Source organism: Arvicanthis niloticus, chromosome X (genome assembly GCF_011762505.2).
Source record: "Arvicanthis niloticus isolate mArvNil1 chromosome X, mArvNil1.pat.X, whole genome shotgun sequence".
NCBI lineage: Eukaryota > Metazoa > Chordata > Mammalia > Rodentia > Muridae > Arvicanthis > Arvicanthis niloticus.
The window spans coordinates 64,535,225-64,556,924 of record NC_047679.1 but is presented as its reverse complement, the minus strand read 5'-3'; the positions used below and the strand labels follow the sequence as shown (position 1 = coordinate 64,556,924).

General features: G+C 32.2%; 1 protein-coding gene across 2 annotated transcripts in view; it reads left to right on the top strand.

The window, feature by feature from the left end:
- The window catches only part of Pof1b (POF1B actin binding protein), a 59,401-nt gene that overhangs the window by 28,346 nt on the left and 9,355 nt on the right, over nt 1–21,700 (top strand). For both annotated transcript variants that reach the window (XM_076919052.1, XM_034486246.2), the window contains exons 5-12: nt 535–636; nt 4,987–5,160; nt 7,298–7,428; nt 11,655–11,682; nt 12,976–13,050; nt 19,488–19,580; nt 20,433–20,546; nt 21,303–21,455. In XM_076919052.1, the coding sequence (XP_076775167.1) occupies nt 535–636; nt 4,987–5,160; nt 7,298–7,428; nt 11,655–11,682; nt 12,976–13,050; nt 19,488–19,580; nt 20,433–20,546; nt 21,303–21,455 (870 nt within the window). The remainder of the gene's footprint in view (nt 1–534; nt 637–4,986; nt 5,161–7,297; nt 7,429–11,654; nt 11,683–12,975; nt 13,051–19,487; nt 19,581–20,432; nt 20,547–21,302; nt 21,456–21,700) is intronic.

Genomic DNA, 21,700 nt, shown 5'->3' with positions numbered 1-21,700 from the left:
ATCGAGTCCTAGAAAAAATAGTTCAATGCACTTGTACCCACTTTATAGTTTAGTAAATTCTATGGTTCAGACTGAATTTTGTTTATTCTAAATTTCTCTAATAATTTCTTTACATAGAAAGAAACCTGACTGTGACCCCAGTTTAAATGTTGTCAACTTCACACAAGACTACCTTAGAAGACAGACATTTTTCTTGTGTTCTGTCTTAGAGCCAACGGGGTTACAGAAACTCAAACCCAATCTACTTTATACTTCTCACCCATTTCATATCCAGAAAAAACGAATGTTATCTTTCCTACTTCCTTTAGATCTCCCCCAGAGAACCAGTAAAAATTAGGAGGAATTCAAATTGTTCTCATTAATGAACTATTTTTTAAAATTCCTTCTTTCTCCTGGAAGAAACTTATTGATGAATCCTTCCATTATCTTCCTAAAATTTGTTACTACATCAGAGCCTAGTAGATACCATGTATTTGTTGGAGTGGCTATGGAAACACCTTTCAAATCAAAACATATTTTTAAATCTTTTATTAGGAACCATTGTCTCCTTTCCTAAGAGGAGGTCAGTTCTTCCCAGGAAACAATGTAATTTATGAAAAAACAATAAGAAAAGTGGAGAAACTAAACCCAGATCAGGTAAGTAATATTTATTTTAAAACTTGTTTTATAGATATAAATTATGAATTATGAATATTATAATAGAATTGAAATAATACTTAATTACCAAGCACCAGCCAAGACCACTGTGAGTTATAGTATGTCATCTTGTCTATGGTCCTTCATTCTGTCCTTAATATTTTTATATTTTATTATGAAGCTCATTTTACTGAAAGAGAATTGAAGTCACATAAAAAGCTAATGGCCAAAGCTGAACCTAATATATAGTATATGTTTTCTGATATATATAAGATATACATGATATATGTCATATATATTTAAATATATATATTTTTAAAAACTAGTTTACAAAAACAAAATGCTATAATGTTATGTACATTATTTTAATATGATCAGATTTATATTAATAGTATGTATAGCAGGTAAGTAAAACATTCTGAAAAATATAGAAAGCTGAAGCTTTAAGTCATACTTGAATGAGGTGCTTTAAGGTGAAAGAATTTTATTGTCTCACAATTCTAAAAAGCAGAAATTGAAAACTCCTGTGTGGGACAGGACCATCATCCTTCTGGAACTGTCAGGAAAGAAACCCTTTTATTCTTAGTTTATTTAGCTTGTGGCACCTTCCGGCATTTTTGATTGCATAATCACATTCCAAACCCCTTCTTATCACATGGTCCCCTACAGGAGCATCTTCGCATCAGCACCCCTCTCAGCATGGCTGTCTCAGTGTAAAATCTCTCATTTTTATGAGGACATTGCTCATGTTGGATTGGATCTCATCCTAGTAACCTTGCTCTAAATGTATTCTATCTGAAAAGACTATATTTTAAAGAAAAGCAAATGCTATATTTCTGGAACTTAAAACGTCACCATAAATTTGGAGTATGGGTAAAATTCAGGACATAATAAGCAGTGAAATATTATAAAATCAGTCTGGAAAACAAAATTATCTTTCTCATATGTAAATAAAACACACTGCAAATGTATTAGATTTTGTTTTAAAACTTCTTGGCATGAGAACATGCTCTATTTTTATAAGCACTTATTGGCAATTGTTAGTAGACTTGTAGGAAATAACATGCTATGTATCAAATATTCCTTATTTGGTGCCTAGTAAAAATGAAATGACATAAATTTTCAGAATGATAACATCAAAATGTCTCCCTTTTAGTTTGCCTGTTATGCTGAATAGTGTCTAAAGACCTGGTAGATTAAACAAAAGTGTTCTCAAACAACAACCCAACATTATGCTATCAAGTAGAAAAAAATCACTGGTTGTTTTCGATCTTCCAAATAATAGTTTCTAAAGCTGTTAATTTACATTTGTGTTTATTCAACTAAGCTATCAAAAATGATACATTTTACGCTTTTTAAGTAGTATGGGAGAATTTGGGGTACATTATTTAATGCTGTTTTCCAGTTTCTATTTTAATGAAAATGAATAATTTTTTCACTTTATGGCTTCTAGAATACAATGTTCTCCTGTCTTGAAACACACACACACACACACACACACACACACACAGAGAGAGAGAGAGAGAGAGAGAGAGAGAGAGAGAGACAGAGACAGAGACAGAGAGACAGAGAGAGAGAGACAGAGAGAGAGACAGAGAGAGAGACAGAGAGAGAGAGAGAATACAATGGTCTCTATAATACAGATTGTCTTACCACCCATGCAGCTTAAAAAATTAAGGAACATAGTCTTTTTTCTTTTTTATTGGATATTTTATTTACAATTCAGATGTTATCCTCTTTCCCCATTGTTGCTCTCCTCATGGGGCTGCAAACCCTTTCAGTTCCTTCAGTCTTCACTCTAACTCCTCCATTGGAAACCCCTTGATCAGTTCAATGGTTAGCTGTGAGCATCTGCTTCTGAATGTGTCAAGCTCTGGCAGACCTCTAAGGACACAGCTATATCAGGCTCCTGTCAGCATGCACAGGAAGATAGGTTTTTTTTTTTTTTTTTTTAAGAACACTACTTTTGCTTACTATTGACATTAGTATTTATTTGTGCTAACGTCTTTTTCACTAATGATTTTAATCATTTAGGAGTTTTTGTAACTATCATGTACGCTATCCAAAGTACAATTATTTGTACCATGGAACAAAGCATAATTTTTTGTTTTGTTATTTCCTCAGTGATAGGGGCTATACCACAGTCTGCTAGATGAAGCCAAGGTCCAATTAAAACAATGTACTGGCACTTATCCAAGAAAAAAGAGGCCTCTGTAGTAAAAAGTTGGTAAGGTAGTTCTAGCAGCAAGTTAATTATACTTTCAAACTATTTTGTATTTTATATTATTCTTTTCCCCCCTCTATCTAAAAGAATAACCACTGAGAGTTCATAACTGTTTAATATTCTGCACTTTTGCATTTAAATTATGATGTCCTTCAAAATATGAACACAATATGAACATTTTCCTTTAAAACAATGAATGATTTCAGTACTTGAGTATAAGAACTTAAGCCATAACTCAGGGGTAGGCACTTGTGTGGCTAAAGCTCTGGATTCCACCTTAACACCAAGACTAAAAATAGTAAATACAATTCTTTTTAACATCCCAACACTACATGCTGACATTGTATAACATAAAAGAACAGATAATACATTTATCTGTTAATTTGTAGCAAAGATGATTACAGCATATGGTTAGTTTTCTAAACTGCAAAAATCTCAGTGCTATCACACTTGTAAAATGAGTCATATTTAAACAGTCTAGAGAAAGGAATGCCAGAGCTGATTCGATGACCTTTATATATCTATGGATGCAGTTTCTATTCATAATATATGCCTCCTCATATATTTTTCTTTATTTCAAAGTATTTTATGCAATAAAATGCAATTCATATAGAGTAAGAAGTTTCCGACTATAAAAAGAATTTTTAAAACAACACAAATAATGTTAATGGTAATTGGCTTCTCTATCTGGACCTTCATGTCTCTAGTTTCTTTTTGCAGATAGCCACTCTTAGAAGTTTATAACTCTATTCATATAAATGGATATGTGTATGTGTCTGTGTGTGTATGTATATGATGTATACATATATGTATGTAGATTTTTTTACATGTTAAACCGGAGGGGGAATTCTGTATTCATTGTTCTGCAATTTGGTATTGTTTTCATATGACATAGTTTGAAAATTGTTGCATCTAAGAGTCTAAACTCTTGAATTACATTACTTTTCAATAAGTCAACTCTTCACAGTCAAAAGAAAATTCACACTGAATTCATCCTTTCAAACTTGACTGTATGTGAGTGAATGTACCATCATGACTAAAACGTGAGTGCTCTGCCTTCAAAAGCAGGCTTCTATTAAGCTGTCTCTTTTCAAAGCAGAATGACAACAACATACTATAGAAATGCTCAAGTATGCAGAAAGCTCTCCCAGTGGATGTATACAAACGTTAGTTCCTCACTGTACTGTTTAAGAAAACAAAGTCATGATGACATAAACAAGCAGATAAAATAGATTGGGTCTAAAAGCAAATTTCAGATATCCCTGCAGTCAATATAAATGACAGCTATACCCTTAAATTCTGAGGAACAATTCACGAATTCCAGTCACAATTTTGTCATTATTAATTTTGTCATTAGAAGTACATAATTAGACTTTTGTCATCTTTGGGAGAGTACTAGTTCTATGTTCAAATTTAGTGAGATAAATAACAATAAAATTAAAGTTTTTGGTGGCAGCAATGTTATAATAATAACAATACACATTTATTATAGACAATTCATTTACTCAATAAAAGCAATAGTTGAATAATAGTATCTAGTAGAATTAAAATAAGGGCCTACATTTCCTGAATCAAAAGCACCAATTAATGATTCTCAATGTTTTTTAAAAACCCTATTCTCAAGTTTTATAAGCATGAGTTCATTGACTTACAAACATGCTTCCTGATATTGAAAATCACTGTATTGTATTTTTTTCTAATTTTAAATTATTTTGCATCTTCAGCATTATAGAATTATTATTTAATTAGATAGTAGGGTGCCTACTGAGTCATAAAAGAAACCTTAAAATATTCATAATAATTTTAGATTTACAACTAAATATCAATTTAATTAGAACATGAAATTTTATGGCTTATTTGGGTGAGTATTTTGATGGCCATAGCTACTGATTAAATAAAAACAAATTCTTTTTTTTTCTTTTTTTGTATGACTTTATTTTTTTATATTTTATTTACATTTCAGATGCCATCCCCTTTCCCCATTTCCCCTCCCTAGAAAACCCCTATCCCATGCCCCCTTTTCCTTATAAAAACAAATTCTAATAAAATTTTCTTAATATATAAACTAAAAATGTCATTAGTTAAAATTACAAACTCTACACTTAATTATTTTGTTGTGGTTTTAGGAATGCTGTCCTCAAATTCAATGCCATCATCATGTCATCCAGCAACCCCAGATCATCCATTCGCCACATTGTCAACAGTCCCATTCTAGCCATCAAATCCAGTGTATAACAGAAAATGATTCAAATATTGGGCATGAACTCTGTCATGGCACACCAAGCCAAATACATGAACAGGTAAGATCAATCAGTTCAATACATACCAAATTAAGTAAGTTCTTAAATATGTCTTACTCCAGTAGTCTAACACTCACATTCAATTTTCATCCAAACATTGAAGAATTATTATACCAGTGGTATTTGTGTTTTTACAACATTCTAAAAAACAACTACCCAGATTCCTTTCAAATGATAAAAATCATCCAGGTTCATTAATTAAATGAATGAAGTTATGACTCAATTCATGAATATTTAACTGTGACTGATAACTGATCCTTAGAAATGAGCCCAACAGTTGTTCAACATTAACCATTTTAACAAGATATAATATTCAAATGAACAACGAATTAGAAATGCTGTCATCTGAGATGATTGTTAATGATAGCATTTCACCAGCTTGTAATTAGTTGCTGTATATATTCTTTGAGAATGTATTATACTAATTCAAGTCAGACTATACTTATATTTTATTGTGTATTATAACAAAATAGAAACCAAAACTTAGTTGCTAAGGAGAAACCTCCCTGGATACAATCTTGAGTGACTAATTTATGTTGTGAAGATTTTGGAGCCTTGTAAACATCTGCTGCACAAGTGATAATAGGAAAAAATGATTTTCTTCAATCTGGTAAACACTAACAATAATGACTGAATAATGGAGATTCAAACATCATTTGTACTTAACTCCAATTTCAAATTGACCTCTCTCATAGACATCTCTTAAAAGATAAAAGAATAAGAAAAAAGAAAGTAGCTTCCAATACAGGAATTTGTATTGTTTTTATTAATATACATGGTATTATTTCTCAGGACTGATGGTTAGAAATATATATGTTGGCCATATTGGTAAAACATAATTAAAAATAATTTAAAAACTCATGTTGTTCCCATATTTTTAAAAAGCCTAAAATTATCTTTCCTCTGTGTGTATGGAAACATTAACCTCTAGAGCAGTCTGTATAATTTCTTACATTATATAGCTTGATAATGACAAAAATACCCATGATATTAAATCATTTGAAAACATTATTTTATAGGTCATAATTGGACAAATAGAAGTACCTCTGTACACTTCAATTTAATCTTTAATTTTGCTTTGGCTTAGTTTCCTCTAATAGAGGAAAGTGGTAGGACCTAAAATTTAATGCAAATCAAAATGTTATCATCTTCCTTAGGAAGGTATAAACAATGTGTTTTGGGAGCAAAAGTAATAAGAAAGATCAATCAGTTGAATACTTATCAAGGATGCGTTGAAGTAGGAATTGACAGACTAAAAAATGAGCAGTTTCTCCACATTATATATGTATGTGTATATATGTACATATATATGTGTGTATGTACATATATGTAAACATATATACTTTTACAGTTTTAAGTGATTCCTATATGTCCAAACAAATGTTTCTCTGGATGTACATGAATAACTCATGTTTTCCTTTGACTCTGTTTTTATTGTTTCTTTTCTTCTATTCCAGTTGGTTACTTTTTAAAAAAAATGTTATTTATTTTATTTCATTATTATTTTTAAGATATATGTTTGTTTTCCAAGAAGAAACAGAAAGCATGTGGATTCTGATGGGAGGGAAGGTGGAAGGAATTTCAGAGGAGTTGGGGAAGGGACAACGATGATCAGAATATATTGTATGAAAAATATCTATTTTTAATAAAAGAAAGAAAAATTAATGTTTTTCAAGTTTTGCATTTACTAGATCATTTAAAATTGAGTGAAATAAAATTAAAAATATTTCAATGTTGATTTGTCCTTTCAATTCCTCACCTATTGAAAAAATACATATCTAATGCATAAAAAATTTGTTGACTTGATTTAAGTGATGATTTTAATAGTTTTTTTATTTTCTAAAATTTCATAGCTTCAGTGAGAGAAGATGCACCTAACTCTTGAGAGATTTGAGGCCCCAGGGAATGGGGAGGCCTGGTGGGGTGGGGGTGGGGACATCTTCTTGGAGACAGGAGGTGAGGTGGGAAGGAGGTATGGGTTGGGGAGCACTCAGTGGCAGACCAGGATGAGCATGGAGTCTAGACTGTAAAAAGGAATAAAGAATAAAAATTAATAAATTTAAAATTTTTCATATCAATATATCTATGAACTTGGAAAATCAATATTGCTTATAATTGCAATTGATCTTTGCTTCAGGTGATAATTCAGGATGATGGCCCTGAAAAATTGGATCCCAAATACTTTGGAGAGTTGCTTGCTGACCTAAGCCGCAAGAACACAGACCTATATCACTGCTTATTAGAACACTTGGAAAGAATTGGAGGAAGGTACTATATAGATTTTTCATCTTGATATTGCAGTTGCCAAATATTTAGTAACAATTTTATAATTTTAAAAATAGACATTTCAAGATTTACATGCATATGTGTGTGCCTCCATGAGTTTATTCCACCTCATGTGTTTGGGTGCCCACATAGTCCAGAGGGACTTGAGACCTTGGAACTTGAGTTACACCCAGTGGAGGGCTTCCTAGCATCATTTGGGGAATAAAACTTGGGTCCTCTCAAAGAGCAGTATGTGGTCCTAACCACTGAACCATTTCGCTAGCCCTTTAAAAAAAATCTTTTTGAAAGAGTACATCCAGATTCACAGCAGAAAACCAATACTCTTAATGAGAAAATAGGGTGATTACATGAAAAAACTGAGCAAATGTTTTACTTTAAAAGTTAATCACACCGATGTGGTGACTTCCCAACCTGTGATCATTGCCTTCAAGAGGCTGAGGCTAGAGGACCTCTTTCATTTCAAGGCCATCCTGAGCTACATATCTTATCTTGCCAGCTGGTGCTATATAGCAAGATTATATCTCAAAGAAGTCAAAACCAAACAAACAGTTAATGTGCTTTATGGAAATAAGCAAAGATCTCATTACTTTAAGATCAGTTAAGAACTGTGTATATCTTCTTTTGTAATGTGCTTTGATGACAAAAACTACTTGGGAAAGAAACTAAATGAAATGAATGGCATGTTTAAAAGACAAAAGATAAATGGTGGGGTAGATGTGAAGAAGGAAAATGGACTATTGTGGGACTTGACACTAGTCATTCTGGAAAACAGTATGAAGGACTTTTAAAATGATAACTAGAATCACCACGTGATCCAGAAATCCAGAAATTACGGATAAGTGAGGGTAAGGTCTAGTGTGCTAATACAGAGTGCTGACTACACATAATGATAATGAGCTTTGAAGTTTAAATCTAGAAGACAGGATTTTGATCGTGAGTGTGCTCTTCATAAAGAAAATGTTTGATATAATAATTTTTAATTTGAAAATTGCACTGTTTACACATGGATGTAAACATCACTTGGTGCCTCATAAATACATATAGTTCTATGTGTCATGTAAAAATACATGATTCTTATGAACTATTTAGCATATTACATTTATAATAGAATATATTTTTATTACCAATACACCACCATGTGTATGTTATTGATGTTTTCTGAATTTATACATTTTATCTGTAGATATTATATTTTATACATATTTCTCATATATTATTTTATATAATGTATTGTATGTAACATATATTATGAAGAATTATGTATTTGTGAATAGAAAACTCTGCCTAATATAATAAATACCATACAACTATATATACAAATATATAAATTTATCTTTTTATGTGTATATGTATGTGTCTGCATGATATTATGTATACTGAATGATTACAGGTGCATACACAGACCAGTAGCATACTGATTCCCTGGTATTTGAGGGTATCATTTATTTGTACATGATAGCACATCCTATTAAATTAGTTACCTAATGCTATATAGTCAAAGCATAGATATGACAACAAATTCAAAGTAATCTAGAAGATAAAGGAATGTCAATAGGTTTTTAATTCAAAATTCTCAATGACTACATTCATTGGCTACTATATATTTTTATTATAAAACTTATATAGCATATAAATATGGAGTATATGACACGATATATACAATTTTGTATACTTTTTAAGTTAAAGAAGTCATATGTTTGCCAAATCAATATTTATGTTTAGTGCCTTTACTATATTCATTTCATCTCATACTCATATCTTTTCTATAAATGTTATTACCTTCCTACAACCCTTTTCTTACCATTTTTCAACTATTTTCTATTCTTATCTAATTGTCCATCCCACTTGACAAAGTGCTTACTCTAGAGAACTATAGTCCTCTTACTTGGCTCTCTGTCCCCTACCTCTACTACCATTTTTGCTATTCACTTTTCACTGTGTACTATCCATAGAATTTAGAGTTCTACAAGGGCCATTTTATATAATTTGGAATTCATGCTACTTATTATAGGACTTCATATCTGTTGACTAAATGTATGCCTTGAGTAATGTTAATTCACTCATGATACACCGGAGTAAAATACAGTGAATTATTAGGTCTATTCCATTATAAATATGTGAGTTTTCTCTTTTGTTAGGTTTTGATCATTATACCTAATTAACATCTTCTCACATTACCTGAAAAACTCTCTTTTCTCCTATGGCCTAAAAACATATCATGCATTCAATTATTTTTACACAAGTTTGCTATCTTAATATATTTGTCTTCCTCTCAATAGCCTATTGAGTGACCACCATGTGCCAGAGATTGTATGTTTATCTATTTTATAAAATTTAAAAACCAACTTCACAAAATTTCAGATAAAATAATTAATTAATAACATATAACTACCAAAGGCTAGAGACATATTCAAACATTTTTGGGTATTCTTTTAACTATATATATATACTACCACTCAGATTTTCTACAATACATTCTTCTTTTGTATTTTAGTTATATTTTGTGGATATTCATTTTCTTTCTAGATCTGTCCCAAGATATCTAATTGACACATCACAGCAAATACCACATGCATACATGCAAACTATTTTTACATGTATTAATCATGCTTTAGGAATAGGAACCTGGAGTTCTTTTTCCATAGTAACCTGCATATTTTTATAAATGTATGCAAGATGCTTTTCACAATGACCCACTTATCTGTATAAGCAAAATTTTGCTCATAAGCAATTACATAATGGATAAAGGTAGGGACTAATGTACAAAAACTAATACCTTAAATATTATTTCTGCCTTCCTGTCAAAACATGTACATTTCTGTTTGTCATTTTCACCATTCGTGTTCATATCTCGTTCTTCTACTGGGTAGAGAGGAAGTAATTAGACAAAAATAAAGGTCGGTCTGTTGCCCTTGACAACACAGTAACTGTATTCTTCCCAGTTTTCACAATTCCTACAGCAGCACATTTCAGACTTGTATAACACTGACAATCCCATAAGATTTGCCTTCTTTAATTTCAAGCAGGAATCTAAGTTTTAAGCTATAAAGCAGAAGTAGGCTTCAGACATAAGAATGACCTTGGGCTAGGACAAGGAAGTAGGCTCAGATATTTTGGTCATCCTGATAAGCCCTTAGAAACACTGATCACAAGAGTGTTCACAGAATTTTTTTGATTGTCTTGCTTGTTTTTTGACTATCTGGGTTTATTGTCTTGCTTGTGCCTTAACTATTTGAATCTATTTTATTGCTAGACCCTCAACCTAGAACTGTCCTTAATACTTGTATATAATTAAAATGGTATAAAATCCAAAAATGGAGGAGAGATTGTATAGGGGGTTTTTTGGAGGGGGAGAATGGGAAAAGGGGATAACATCTGAAATGTAAATACAATATCCAATTTAAAAAAGAAAAGGAAAGAAAAAATATGATATGTTAGAGGTAGCAAAATCAGAAAAGCAATCTTCAATTCTTGTGTTTTGTCATGAAACAAAATCCTCTTTGAAATAAGATAATTTCCAAAGCAGAATGAATTTAATCATCATCATGCCTTCTGAACATTTCTATTTTGTTCAATAAAATCTCTCCTGAGATAATAAAAAAAAATTGCCTTCTTAATCTGGCTCCACAAACACTCTCAACCTCTCTTTCCAAATATTCATTTTGTTGCTCTCTTATCAAACTAGAATTCTGACTTGTGATTTGTTGGATGTACATTCAAATCCCATTCTTTCTAGTATACATAGATAAAGTGAGTTGACCTGTTCTTCAAATCTTTTCTTTTGATAAAATGAAATAAATAACATGAAAACAATAATAGAGAAAAACTAGCTCAGAACTAAATGTGAGACCCAGAGAGGGACAATGGAGGGAGAATGAGAAAACGTGTAATTGTGATTTGGTTCACCAAACACCATTTGCTGTCAAGCACTTCTACATTTGCTCTCAGATGCACTATGAAAATGGATGATGTTCTAATTCTGCATATTTTATTAGTCTTTTTAGTATATCAGCTAATTCCAGAAAAAATATTTTAGTCAAACTAAGTAAAAGTTCCATTTTTGATATTTAAATTACTTTATTTGTGATTCCAATTTAAGCCAGTACTATTATTATGTACAAAATATAAAATAAGTGGAACAGAAATATTTGTATGTGATTATGGAATACATTTTTTCTAAAATTGTCTCTTTTTGGTCATTTTTACAGCAAACAAGATTTTGAGTCTACAGATACAGTAAGTTCAGAAGTCATTAGAAAATGAAGTACATTTTGATTGTGGTACTAATAATATCCCTTTATTTAGTTTATTTATCAGACTGGAATCACAGGTCAGTAAAAAAAATTACCTGATGTTTATATCTTTGTAATGGCTATAAAAGTAATAATCACAAAGAATAGTTTGTGACTATAACTAAGATTTAAGTTGTCATCATTTAAAATACATTTAAAATTTACCTGATAACAACTGTCTTAGAAAATAGAAATTTAGCTAATAAAAATAAATGTTATCTAATATGTTTCAAAACCATATGCAACAGCAACTTGAAGTAAAAAAATCTTAAGTATCAACTCCATTACATTTTTCATTTTTAAAATAATTTATTTTGATCTAATAAGCATCAGATAAATTATTTTAGCACAATAAAAATAACAATCACCTCTTGTGCATTCATTTTATCATTATTTCCTGTATATTGCTGTTCTATATTCAGTAAAGTAGTTTTGTAAGTTCTAAATTGCCTATGAAAAACACTTATTTTGGCTTCTCTCTTACATTTAGTTGAAGCTGGAAAATGTTGCTGTGGTAACATATAATCGCTCAAAAAGTCATAATAGCCTCAAGCAAATTTTCTTTAAGTCCTATAATATCTATAATTTTATTTCACAGTTTTCATTATTTAAACCTTAAGTTTTTCAAACATATCTACCATCCAAAAAGCGTTAATTTTGGATAATACAGTGATGCTATTCCAAGTAAAATTTGGATTCTGCATTATTTTCATTATCTCCATCACCATTATTACTTGCTCTTCTGAGGCAAGATGTGGCTATGTATCATGTCTTAGTCTTGACCTTATGTGGCACATGTTAGCCTTGATCCTCTTGCCTTAGACACTAAGGTACTGGGAATGTAGGCATGTATTACTACATCGAGGTAAGTATCGCTTTGTTTTAAATTGCTATTGCACCCGCCCCCTTGGTTCTGGAGTTCAAAGCCAGGAACTTGTAATGCTATGCACACATTGTGCCTCTCAACCCTAACCCTAAACTGATTTTTAAAACAGAAGTGGAGTGTTTCACTGGTTGCCCAAATCTTTTCTCTAACAATCTCTGGAATTTAGTATTATTTCCAAGTCTATGTAATGTAACTGAGTATTTAAAAGTGAAAACTATTCTTTGAAAAGTTATTTAATCCTCTTTAATCCCCCCCAAAATATGCTACTTTTACACAAAAGTCTACGAAGTTCAGCCCATGAGATTAAATTGCTGATGATGTTTTCAATAGATTAATTTCATTTTCTTACAGTCAGAAGACATTGAGTCATTGATTCCCATGGGACTGTCAGAGTTTACAAAACAGCAAATTCGTTATATTCTGCAGGTAAGATGGGATCAATGTCCAACTTTAATATAATAGTTTTTGTTTCATCTTATTATATTTCATTTTGTCACGCTTGGTTGTTATCTCTTAGAAGCCTGTTCTTTTATAATGAGACAGGAAGGGAGTGTATCCAGAGGAAAGGGGAGGTAAGGTAGAGCTAGGAGGAGTAGAAGGAGAGGAAACTATAAATAAGATACATTGTATGAGAAAGGAGTCTATTTTCAATTTTAAAATGTTAAAGTAGTAATGCTACATTTCAGATTACTTTACCACATATATTATTTTTAATTTTTTCATAATAAACTTAAAATTTGTTTTCTAAAAGTAACCAATCCTAGGAAACTGCTGCCTAGCACGATTCTCATAAGAATGGATAATCTCAAATAAAAGCTATGTTCCACGGGAGCTGACTATATTTTAATTAGATAATATCACATTTTAGCTTAGTCAGGCCACGGGAACAGAAAAACTTGACTGTCTAGCATTCAGAAAATTGATCTTGAAGTGTTACCTGCTGTGAGTTGTTCTTATGGACTCTTCCACACTTTAGTAGAACCTGATTCTAAATCAGTCTTTGTCTTCTCTTCCTCATGCCAATTTCATACTCCACTTCTCCCATTCCAAGTACATTCAGTGAAAGATGGAAAGGCATTGCCTTCCCTTGCCACTGCTGTGTAAGGGTAGAATCCATAGAAGCAGGAAAGATAGAAGCCAAGGAAATATGACTGAAACTGGTATACATAAAGAAAAGAAACAAAAGCAAATGTTAGCCAGGATACAGAGGAAAAGGAACCTTTATATATAGCTTATGAAAATCTAAGTCATCCAGACACAATGGAAATCACTATGAAGGTTTCTCAAAAACTAAAACAAAACTACTTGGGCTTTATATTACTGTGGTGACGGTTTATTTCACCTTACACTTCCAAGTAACGGTCCATCTGTGTAGGAAGTCATGGCAGGAACTCAAGCAGAAGCCATGGAAGAATGCTACTACTGGCTTACTGCCTCTGGCTTGCTCAATCAGCTTCCTTAAATAGCTCAATATCACCCTCCCAAAGGTGGGACTATCCACAAAAGACCTGGGCCCTCCTTATATCAATCATTAATCAAGACAATATCCCACAGAAGTTTTTTTTTTAAATTTTTTGTTCTGCTTCTTTATAAAATACATGCTACTTTAGAATTCAATTTAGATTTGTTATTATTTTGAAGTACATCTGTTTTAGTAGTTTCTCTAGCAATCAAATTACTTAATCCCATATGTAGATGTGAGTGCATTTTTACCAGATTCAGAAACCGTAGAAAGCTTTGAGGGTTTTATGTCTCTTTACCATACATTTATGTTATTCTGAAACATTTCTTCTCAAATCATAAACAACATATTAGTATCATAAAGCTTGTTTCATCTATCAAATATGAATAAGAAAGTTCAACATAATTAAAGCCTGTTGTATTTACCCATATGACTTTTTTGTTCTTAATGCTCAAGTGATTTAGAATATTATTCTATTTAGAGAAATTCCTTAGCTGGTCTAAAGGTAAGTCTAATAGTGATTTGTTATTTCCATTTTCCTAGGTCTGAAAAATACTATGATTTGTTTTCTTCATTTGAAGGGAACTCTATTTCTTTTGATATAAAATTCATAGTTGACATTTTTGTTCTTTGAGTATTTGAAAAAATATTTTTATCAGCTTTTCTTTATTTTTTTAATCTTTTTTTACACTCCAGATTTTATTCTCCTCCTGGTCCACCCCCCGACGACTGTTCCACATCCCATACCTCCTCCCTGCCTCCCTGTTTCTAAGAGGATGTCTCCATCTCCCACCCCCACCCTACCAGTCCTCTCCAATCCCTGGGGTCCCAAGTCTCTTGAGGGTTAGGTACATTTTCTCTGACTGAACCCAGACCCAGCAGTCCTCTGCTGTGTATGTGTTGAGGGCCTCATATCAGCTAGTGCGTGCTGCCTGGTTGGTGGTCCAGTGTCTAAGAGATCTTAGAGGTTTAGGTTAGTTAAGACTGCTGGTCTTCCTACATGGTCACCCTCCTCAGCTTCTTCCAGCCTTTCCTAATTCAACCACAAGGGTCAGCAGCTTCTGACCATTGGTTGGGTGCAAATATCTGCATCTGACTCTTTCAGCTGCCTGTTGGGTCTTTTGGAGGGCAGGCATGATAGGTTCCTTTTGGTGAGTGCTCCATAGCCTCAGTAATAGTGTCAGGGATGGTGATTCCCCCAGTCATTCTTTTATTGTTAAGAATTGTTTTCAGTATTCTGGGTTTTGTGCCTTTCCAGATCAATTTGAGAATTACTCTTTCCATGTCTTTGAAGAATTGTGTTGGGGATTGCATTGAGTCTGTAAATTGCCTTTGGTAGGATGGCCATTTTTACTATATTAATTCTGCCAATCCATGAGCATGGGAGATCTCTCCATTTTCTTTTTTATTTATTTATTTATTTATTTATTTATTTATTTATTTATATTTATTTTATTTATTTATTTATTTTGATCTCTCCATTTTCTAAGATCTTTGATTTCTTTCTTGAGAGACTTGAAGTTATTGTTGTATAGATCTTTCACTTGTTTGGTTAAAGTTACCCAAAGATATTTTATATTATTTGTGGCTATTGTGAAGGGAGTTGTTTCCCTAATTTCTTTTTTATCCTGTTTATAAAGGCTTCTGATTTATTTGAGTTAATTTTATGTCCAGCCATATTTCTAAAGTTTATCACCTGGAGAAGTTTTCTGGTAGAGTTTTTGGGGATCGCTTATACATACTATCATATCATCGCAAATAGTGATACCTTTATTTCTTCTTTGTCAATTTGTATCCCCTTGATATCTTATTGTATTCTTATTGCTCTAGCTAGAACTTTGAGTACTATATTGAATATCTCTCCATTTAATTTGATATTGGCTGTTGGTTTGCAGTAACTTCCTTTTATTGTGTTTAGTTATGGGCCTTGAATTTCTGATCATGTATTTAATTAATGAAGAAAATAATTTCATTAGGAAAATTTCACATGTATCTGGCATTGTACTTTGTATGTATTCATCTACCTGTTCATTATTTTTGTCCTTGATCCTCCCACACCACTCCCCAAAATACACCTACTTCTTTTATATGATTTTCTCTCTCCATGTTAGAGAACACAAGTGCATATATATATATATATATGTGTGTGTGTACATATATATATATATATATATATATACATATATATTTCTAAATTCTATGTATAATAGGAAAGATATAAAGTCTGTTTGTCTTGTTTTGCTTAAAGGATATGCCATTCTAGCCACTGCTTGACATAGCAGTTTTATTCTTCTTTATGACTAAATAAAATTCATATATACATAGTATATACCTAGACATGTTGTACCTGGATTATATGGTAGTTTCTTTTGTAATATTTTGTGAAATCTTCCATATTGATGTCCCTAGTGATTACACAAGCTTACATTCCTACCAGAAATATATTTACATTCCCATCCCCCTGCATCCTGGTCAGAGTAGCTTCTTTGTTTTTATGAAAGTTTAAAAAAACTGTGATAGCAGTAATTACTAAATGGCAGTAATTAAATTTTATAATTTAAAATTTATTGGTCCATGATTTTCTATATTTTATGTGTTATTTTTTTGTTTAGAGAGATGATGTTTTTGAATAGCTTTGGTTCTGTAAGTTAAATGGCAGTATTCTCTTATAACTTTTAATATCATGAGAACTACAGCTTGTGTGTTTGTGTGTGTGTGTGTGTGTGTGTGTCTGTGTGTCTGTGTGTCTGTCTGTCTGTCGAGAACTGATATTCAGTCACATATTTTGTCAGGCATTTCTGGCTTAATTTATGGAAATGTCTGTGACTTCCTCTTTCTCCGTGTTTGTAATTTCTTGCTAAAGGATTTTATGGTTACTTAAAAGCTTTTCGTAGGAAACTCTAACAATTACTTTTATCTTGATATTGATATCTATCAAAAATTGATTTCTTTATCAACTTGAGACTTCTTTTTTTGTCTTTCAGTGGTTAGTGAATCTTGATGAAAACCTGAGCTTTTGGTTACTGTGTTATAAAACTCTTAACACATGAAAGTCTTATCCGGATATCTTGTTTTAGAAGGTTACCTCCTATGGTAAACAATCAGAGGAAGTGGGAAAGTTTCTATTACTGCCAAGTGGAAGTGAATGTTCTTCTAATTGGCCTTTCTACACATGATACAACAGAAGGCTTTATGGTATCAGTTGATATGACAGAGCTTGGGGTATCATTTTTGTACTGTTAGGATGAAAGTCTCATTTCTCAACTCTGTTTTTCCTGATGTGAACTTAATAAGTAGTGTTGGTGTATCTCTTTAAATTCTGATACTGGCAGAAATTTGGGCTTATTTCTCATCCTCTTATCCTTAGGTAAGATAAGAGAATTTCTCCAAACCAACCTGTTGTGGAGTTTGGTTTGAATCAAATATTAATTGTCTAACAGTTTTCTGCATTGTTTCTTTCATTATCTTGAGCTTTCAATATTTTTTATGTATAAATGCTTGTGATCTTCAGTCACGCTAAGAAATCATTAAAATGACTATGTGATTCAAAGAAGTCTAACTAAAGGCCTGAGCATTCATACAATGAGAGACATTGGAGGTAGTTAGGGAAGATATTAAGAAACCCTGTCCTGAAGGAGTTTTGCAAGACAAAAATCTATCCAAAGTCTACATGGTTCAATGAGTATGCATGTTCTAGTATAGTCTATATGAGGCTTTCCCAATTAATATCAATTACATTGAAGCATGTCAGGAAGATAGAACTATTATGAGCTGTATTTCTCAGGTCAGATCTGAAAGTTTATCACTTATTGATAAGCATGATCCATCTACAACATGATCTAATTATATGTCAATAAGCCTGCACCCATCCGTGTGAGGTTTGCTACCTTTTATATGTGTGTCCCATCCTTCTTTAATCTGGTGTGTATGATAGACATTTGAACTTGGGTTTTTTAATATGATTTTTATATGCCTATATTTCTGTGTATTCTTAATTTAATTTTAGTTGTAGAAGTTTATAGGTGATGATATTTGACTCATCTAATTAAGTAGTTCTGAACCTTCTTTAAGTTACAACCTTTTAATACAGTTCTTCATATTCTGGTGACCTGCAACCATAAAATTATTTTGTTGCAACTTCATAACTATAATTTTGCTACTGTTATGATTTATAATATAAATATCTGATATTCAGGATATCTGATATTTTACCCCCAAAGTGGTTGCAACCCTAAGGTTGAAAACCTTGACAGATGATTTATTTTTCTTCATAGTTCTTGCTGTGTAGGTAGGTGGTTATTTGCTTACAACAAACTAAACAGGGTGTCATTGGTATCAGGTAACTAGTTCTGTTTGCTACTCTGCCTCAACAGCCCTGTGTGATTTTGAGAGGCAGGACAGATGAACCATTTTTTCCTATAGTAGAGAACTAGTGTTGAGTTCTAAGCACCCACATAGAAGTTAACAACACTCAGTAACTACACTTCCAGGAGATTTGATGCCCTTTTCTTGCCTCCACAGGCACCAAGCACTCATGTGATGCATATGTATACATACATGCATACACTCATACGCACGATGTAAAATAAGCACATCGTTTTAAGAATTGTGTTGTGAGATAGCCTACAATTTAGATGTAACAATGAGCTGGGGAATGGAGTGGTGGTGGAGTCACTCAAGGCAAGTTACTGCCTGAAAACTACAATTGGAGTAGCTTAAGGCAAAGAAACCTGTAGTCCACATAAAACTTAATTCTTCACACCTCAGGCAGAATCCATAGACATCACAGCACACTTAGGCAAGTTCTTTTTATGGCTTGAAGATTAAGTGTGTCATCTCTTCACTAATCATTTAAATAAAGAATAAAAGCAAAAGCTAAAATTTGATGATAGAATTCTGCTGTGAGAAGGAGACTACTTTTTTCATGCAAATGAAAAAAAAGTTGTTCAAAGGCTTAGTTAAAATCTTTTCAGGAATGTTGCTTGACTTGCTTAAGAGAGTATTCAGAGGGACATGTGAGGGGTTCTGAAGAGAGTGCATGGAAGGGTCTAGAGGGAGGCAAAAGAAAGGGGAAAGTGATGAAATTATTTTGATTGAAAACATGTATAAAATGCTGGGTGTGCTGGTGCACAGGCCTTTAGTCCCAGCATTTGGGAGGGAGGAGCTAGTGGATCTCTTGTGAGTTCAAGGCCAGCCTGCTTTATCTACAAAACAAATTCCAAGCCTGTCAAGGCTACACTTTGAGGAACTATCTCCAAAAATGTTGTATTAAAACTAAAAAAAATTTTAAGTATTTTTGGACCAGTAGAATAAAAATACAAAGAAACAAGCTACACTTTCTAGTCTTGACCATTTTGAAGCATTAGTAAAAAACAAACCCTCGATGTGTTTCTTCCTCCAGATGAGGAGTATGTCTGATAAGTCCCTGAGACTAGTGCTGTCCACATTTAGCAACATACGGGAGGAACTTGGACATCTTCAAAATGATTTGACAGTAAGATTTATTTTGATATTTCTCTCCCCTGTTTTCTGATGGTTAGCTTCTTCACACAGAGATGAAAAATGTTCAATATACTTTAAAAAATAGATTGTAAAACAGAAATGTTACTCATCCATAGAGATGAATTATTTTGTGAAACAGCTAATTAGCATTGAAATAAGAGAAAGAACTGCCTCATGAGTACATGAATGTGTGTTGATATGTACGAATCATTTAATTTCCCACTAAGGTAATTTAATGCTTAAAGGCAGAGTTGTCTACAAAATTAGAACAACTGTAGTTATTTAATAAAATTTTTCTTCTTTTCTGTAATGGTAAAGAATATTTTAAATTTCTTTTTAAAGAAAACAACTTGAAAACCCCTTCCTCCCAATGCTTAACCTATTTTATTTTTTTAATTTTAATTGATATTTTTGGTGCCATCAGCTCGATACATTCTGGTGAAATTTCACTCTAGTGAAAAACACCTCAAGGACTTTTGAGTGTCTTTCCCTACTTTTCAGGTTAGGTTCTGCAGTCTCATAAATGTAGCTAAATTTTAATTTGAAGATTTTCCACCTCCTGAGATTAAGAAGTCTTTGTAGATTGAAATAAAACATAAAAATTATTCAGAGCATTCTGCTTCATTGCACTTAGCAGTAGCCAATCCATCAAAAGTCCTTTCAATACAGGTTTTCAAAGTTTGTACATTTGTATCTTATATTTCTCTTGACTTTGAAGAATTCCACTTTGTTAAGCAATTACAGATGAAACGAGTTTTTATTTAAATTTTACAACATGATCAAGACATTACCTGTTAACAATTTTATATAACTCTGAGTCCTAATAAGTAATTTATGCCTTTAGTCACTGGAAAATGACAAGATAAGACTTGAAAAGGACTTGGCATTCAAAGAAAATCAAATAAAAGAGTATGAAGAACTCTTGGCATCAGTGAGAGCAAATAATCGCCAACAGCAAGTAAGTTATTGTCTTTTGTAGGGGCACAATTACTGGCACATTGAAGTCCTGAAATACAATACAGACCATACTAAAGTGTGATGGGACAAATTGTTCATCTGAGAGTTGAACAGCTTTGCATATTTTCATCAACTGAATATCCTCTCAAAAAATAGGCAACCTTATATGTTATATAGTATACAAAGTACACAGTTCTCTACATTTTGAGGCCACAAGAATTGTCACTGAAAGTCTAAGTTGACTCAGTCATTTAATCTAATGATGTGTGCTAAATGGGAAAAATTGTACATTTTATGTTTGTGTACAGGATAAACATAAAAATGAACTCTATAGGCATTCTATGTTGTTTGAGCAGAGATAATTCTAACCAAACAATGATGAGCCTTCAGAGTTCATTCTCTCCCTTTGGTCTCATGACTTTCCCAAAGATTTTATGAAGTTAATCTATTAAGCACAATGAAGGGCAAAATCAATTTAGAGACTGCTAGTATAGTATGATGTACTCAGACTAACAAGGATCTAATAACTAAATTGGGACTGAAATTTTTACATAAATGTTATTCCTTTTTACTTGTTAGACAAATACAATTAGAGAAAAGATTAAAATGTATGATGTTTAAAATATTATCTAAAGACAAGAATCTAAAAGATTTAGTTTGAAGTTTTGCTTTATATTTTTCAATGAATCACTTAAAAGAACACTTACTTTGTCAACTCAAAATGTATTTTTCTTATGGATTTGTGTCTTCTTTACAGCAAGGACTTCAAGACTCAAGTTCAAAGTGTCAGACATTGGAAGAAAATAACCTTTCTCTTCGACATACACTGTCGGACATGGAATACAGACTAAAAGAACTTGAGTATTGTAAACGTAATTTAGAGCAAGAGAATAAAAACCTTAGAATACAGGTACTAAATTTTATAGAATTGCATCAGTTATGTAGTTACAAAGCTATAATTGTTAATAGAATACACAAACTTCACCTTGAGTAGTACTTGGACTCCTTTCTGTTGACCTTAAGTGAAAGTTGTGTCATGCTGACATTTGAACCTTATCAAACTGCCTCTCAAGATCATTTTTATTATTTCAATGTCTTATTTAATCACATGGTATTCATGTTGTAATAAATCTTGAAACCTAATATTTATTTCCT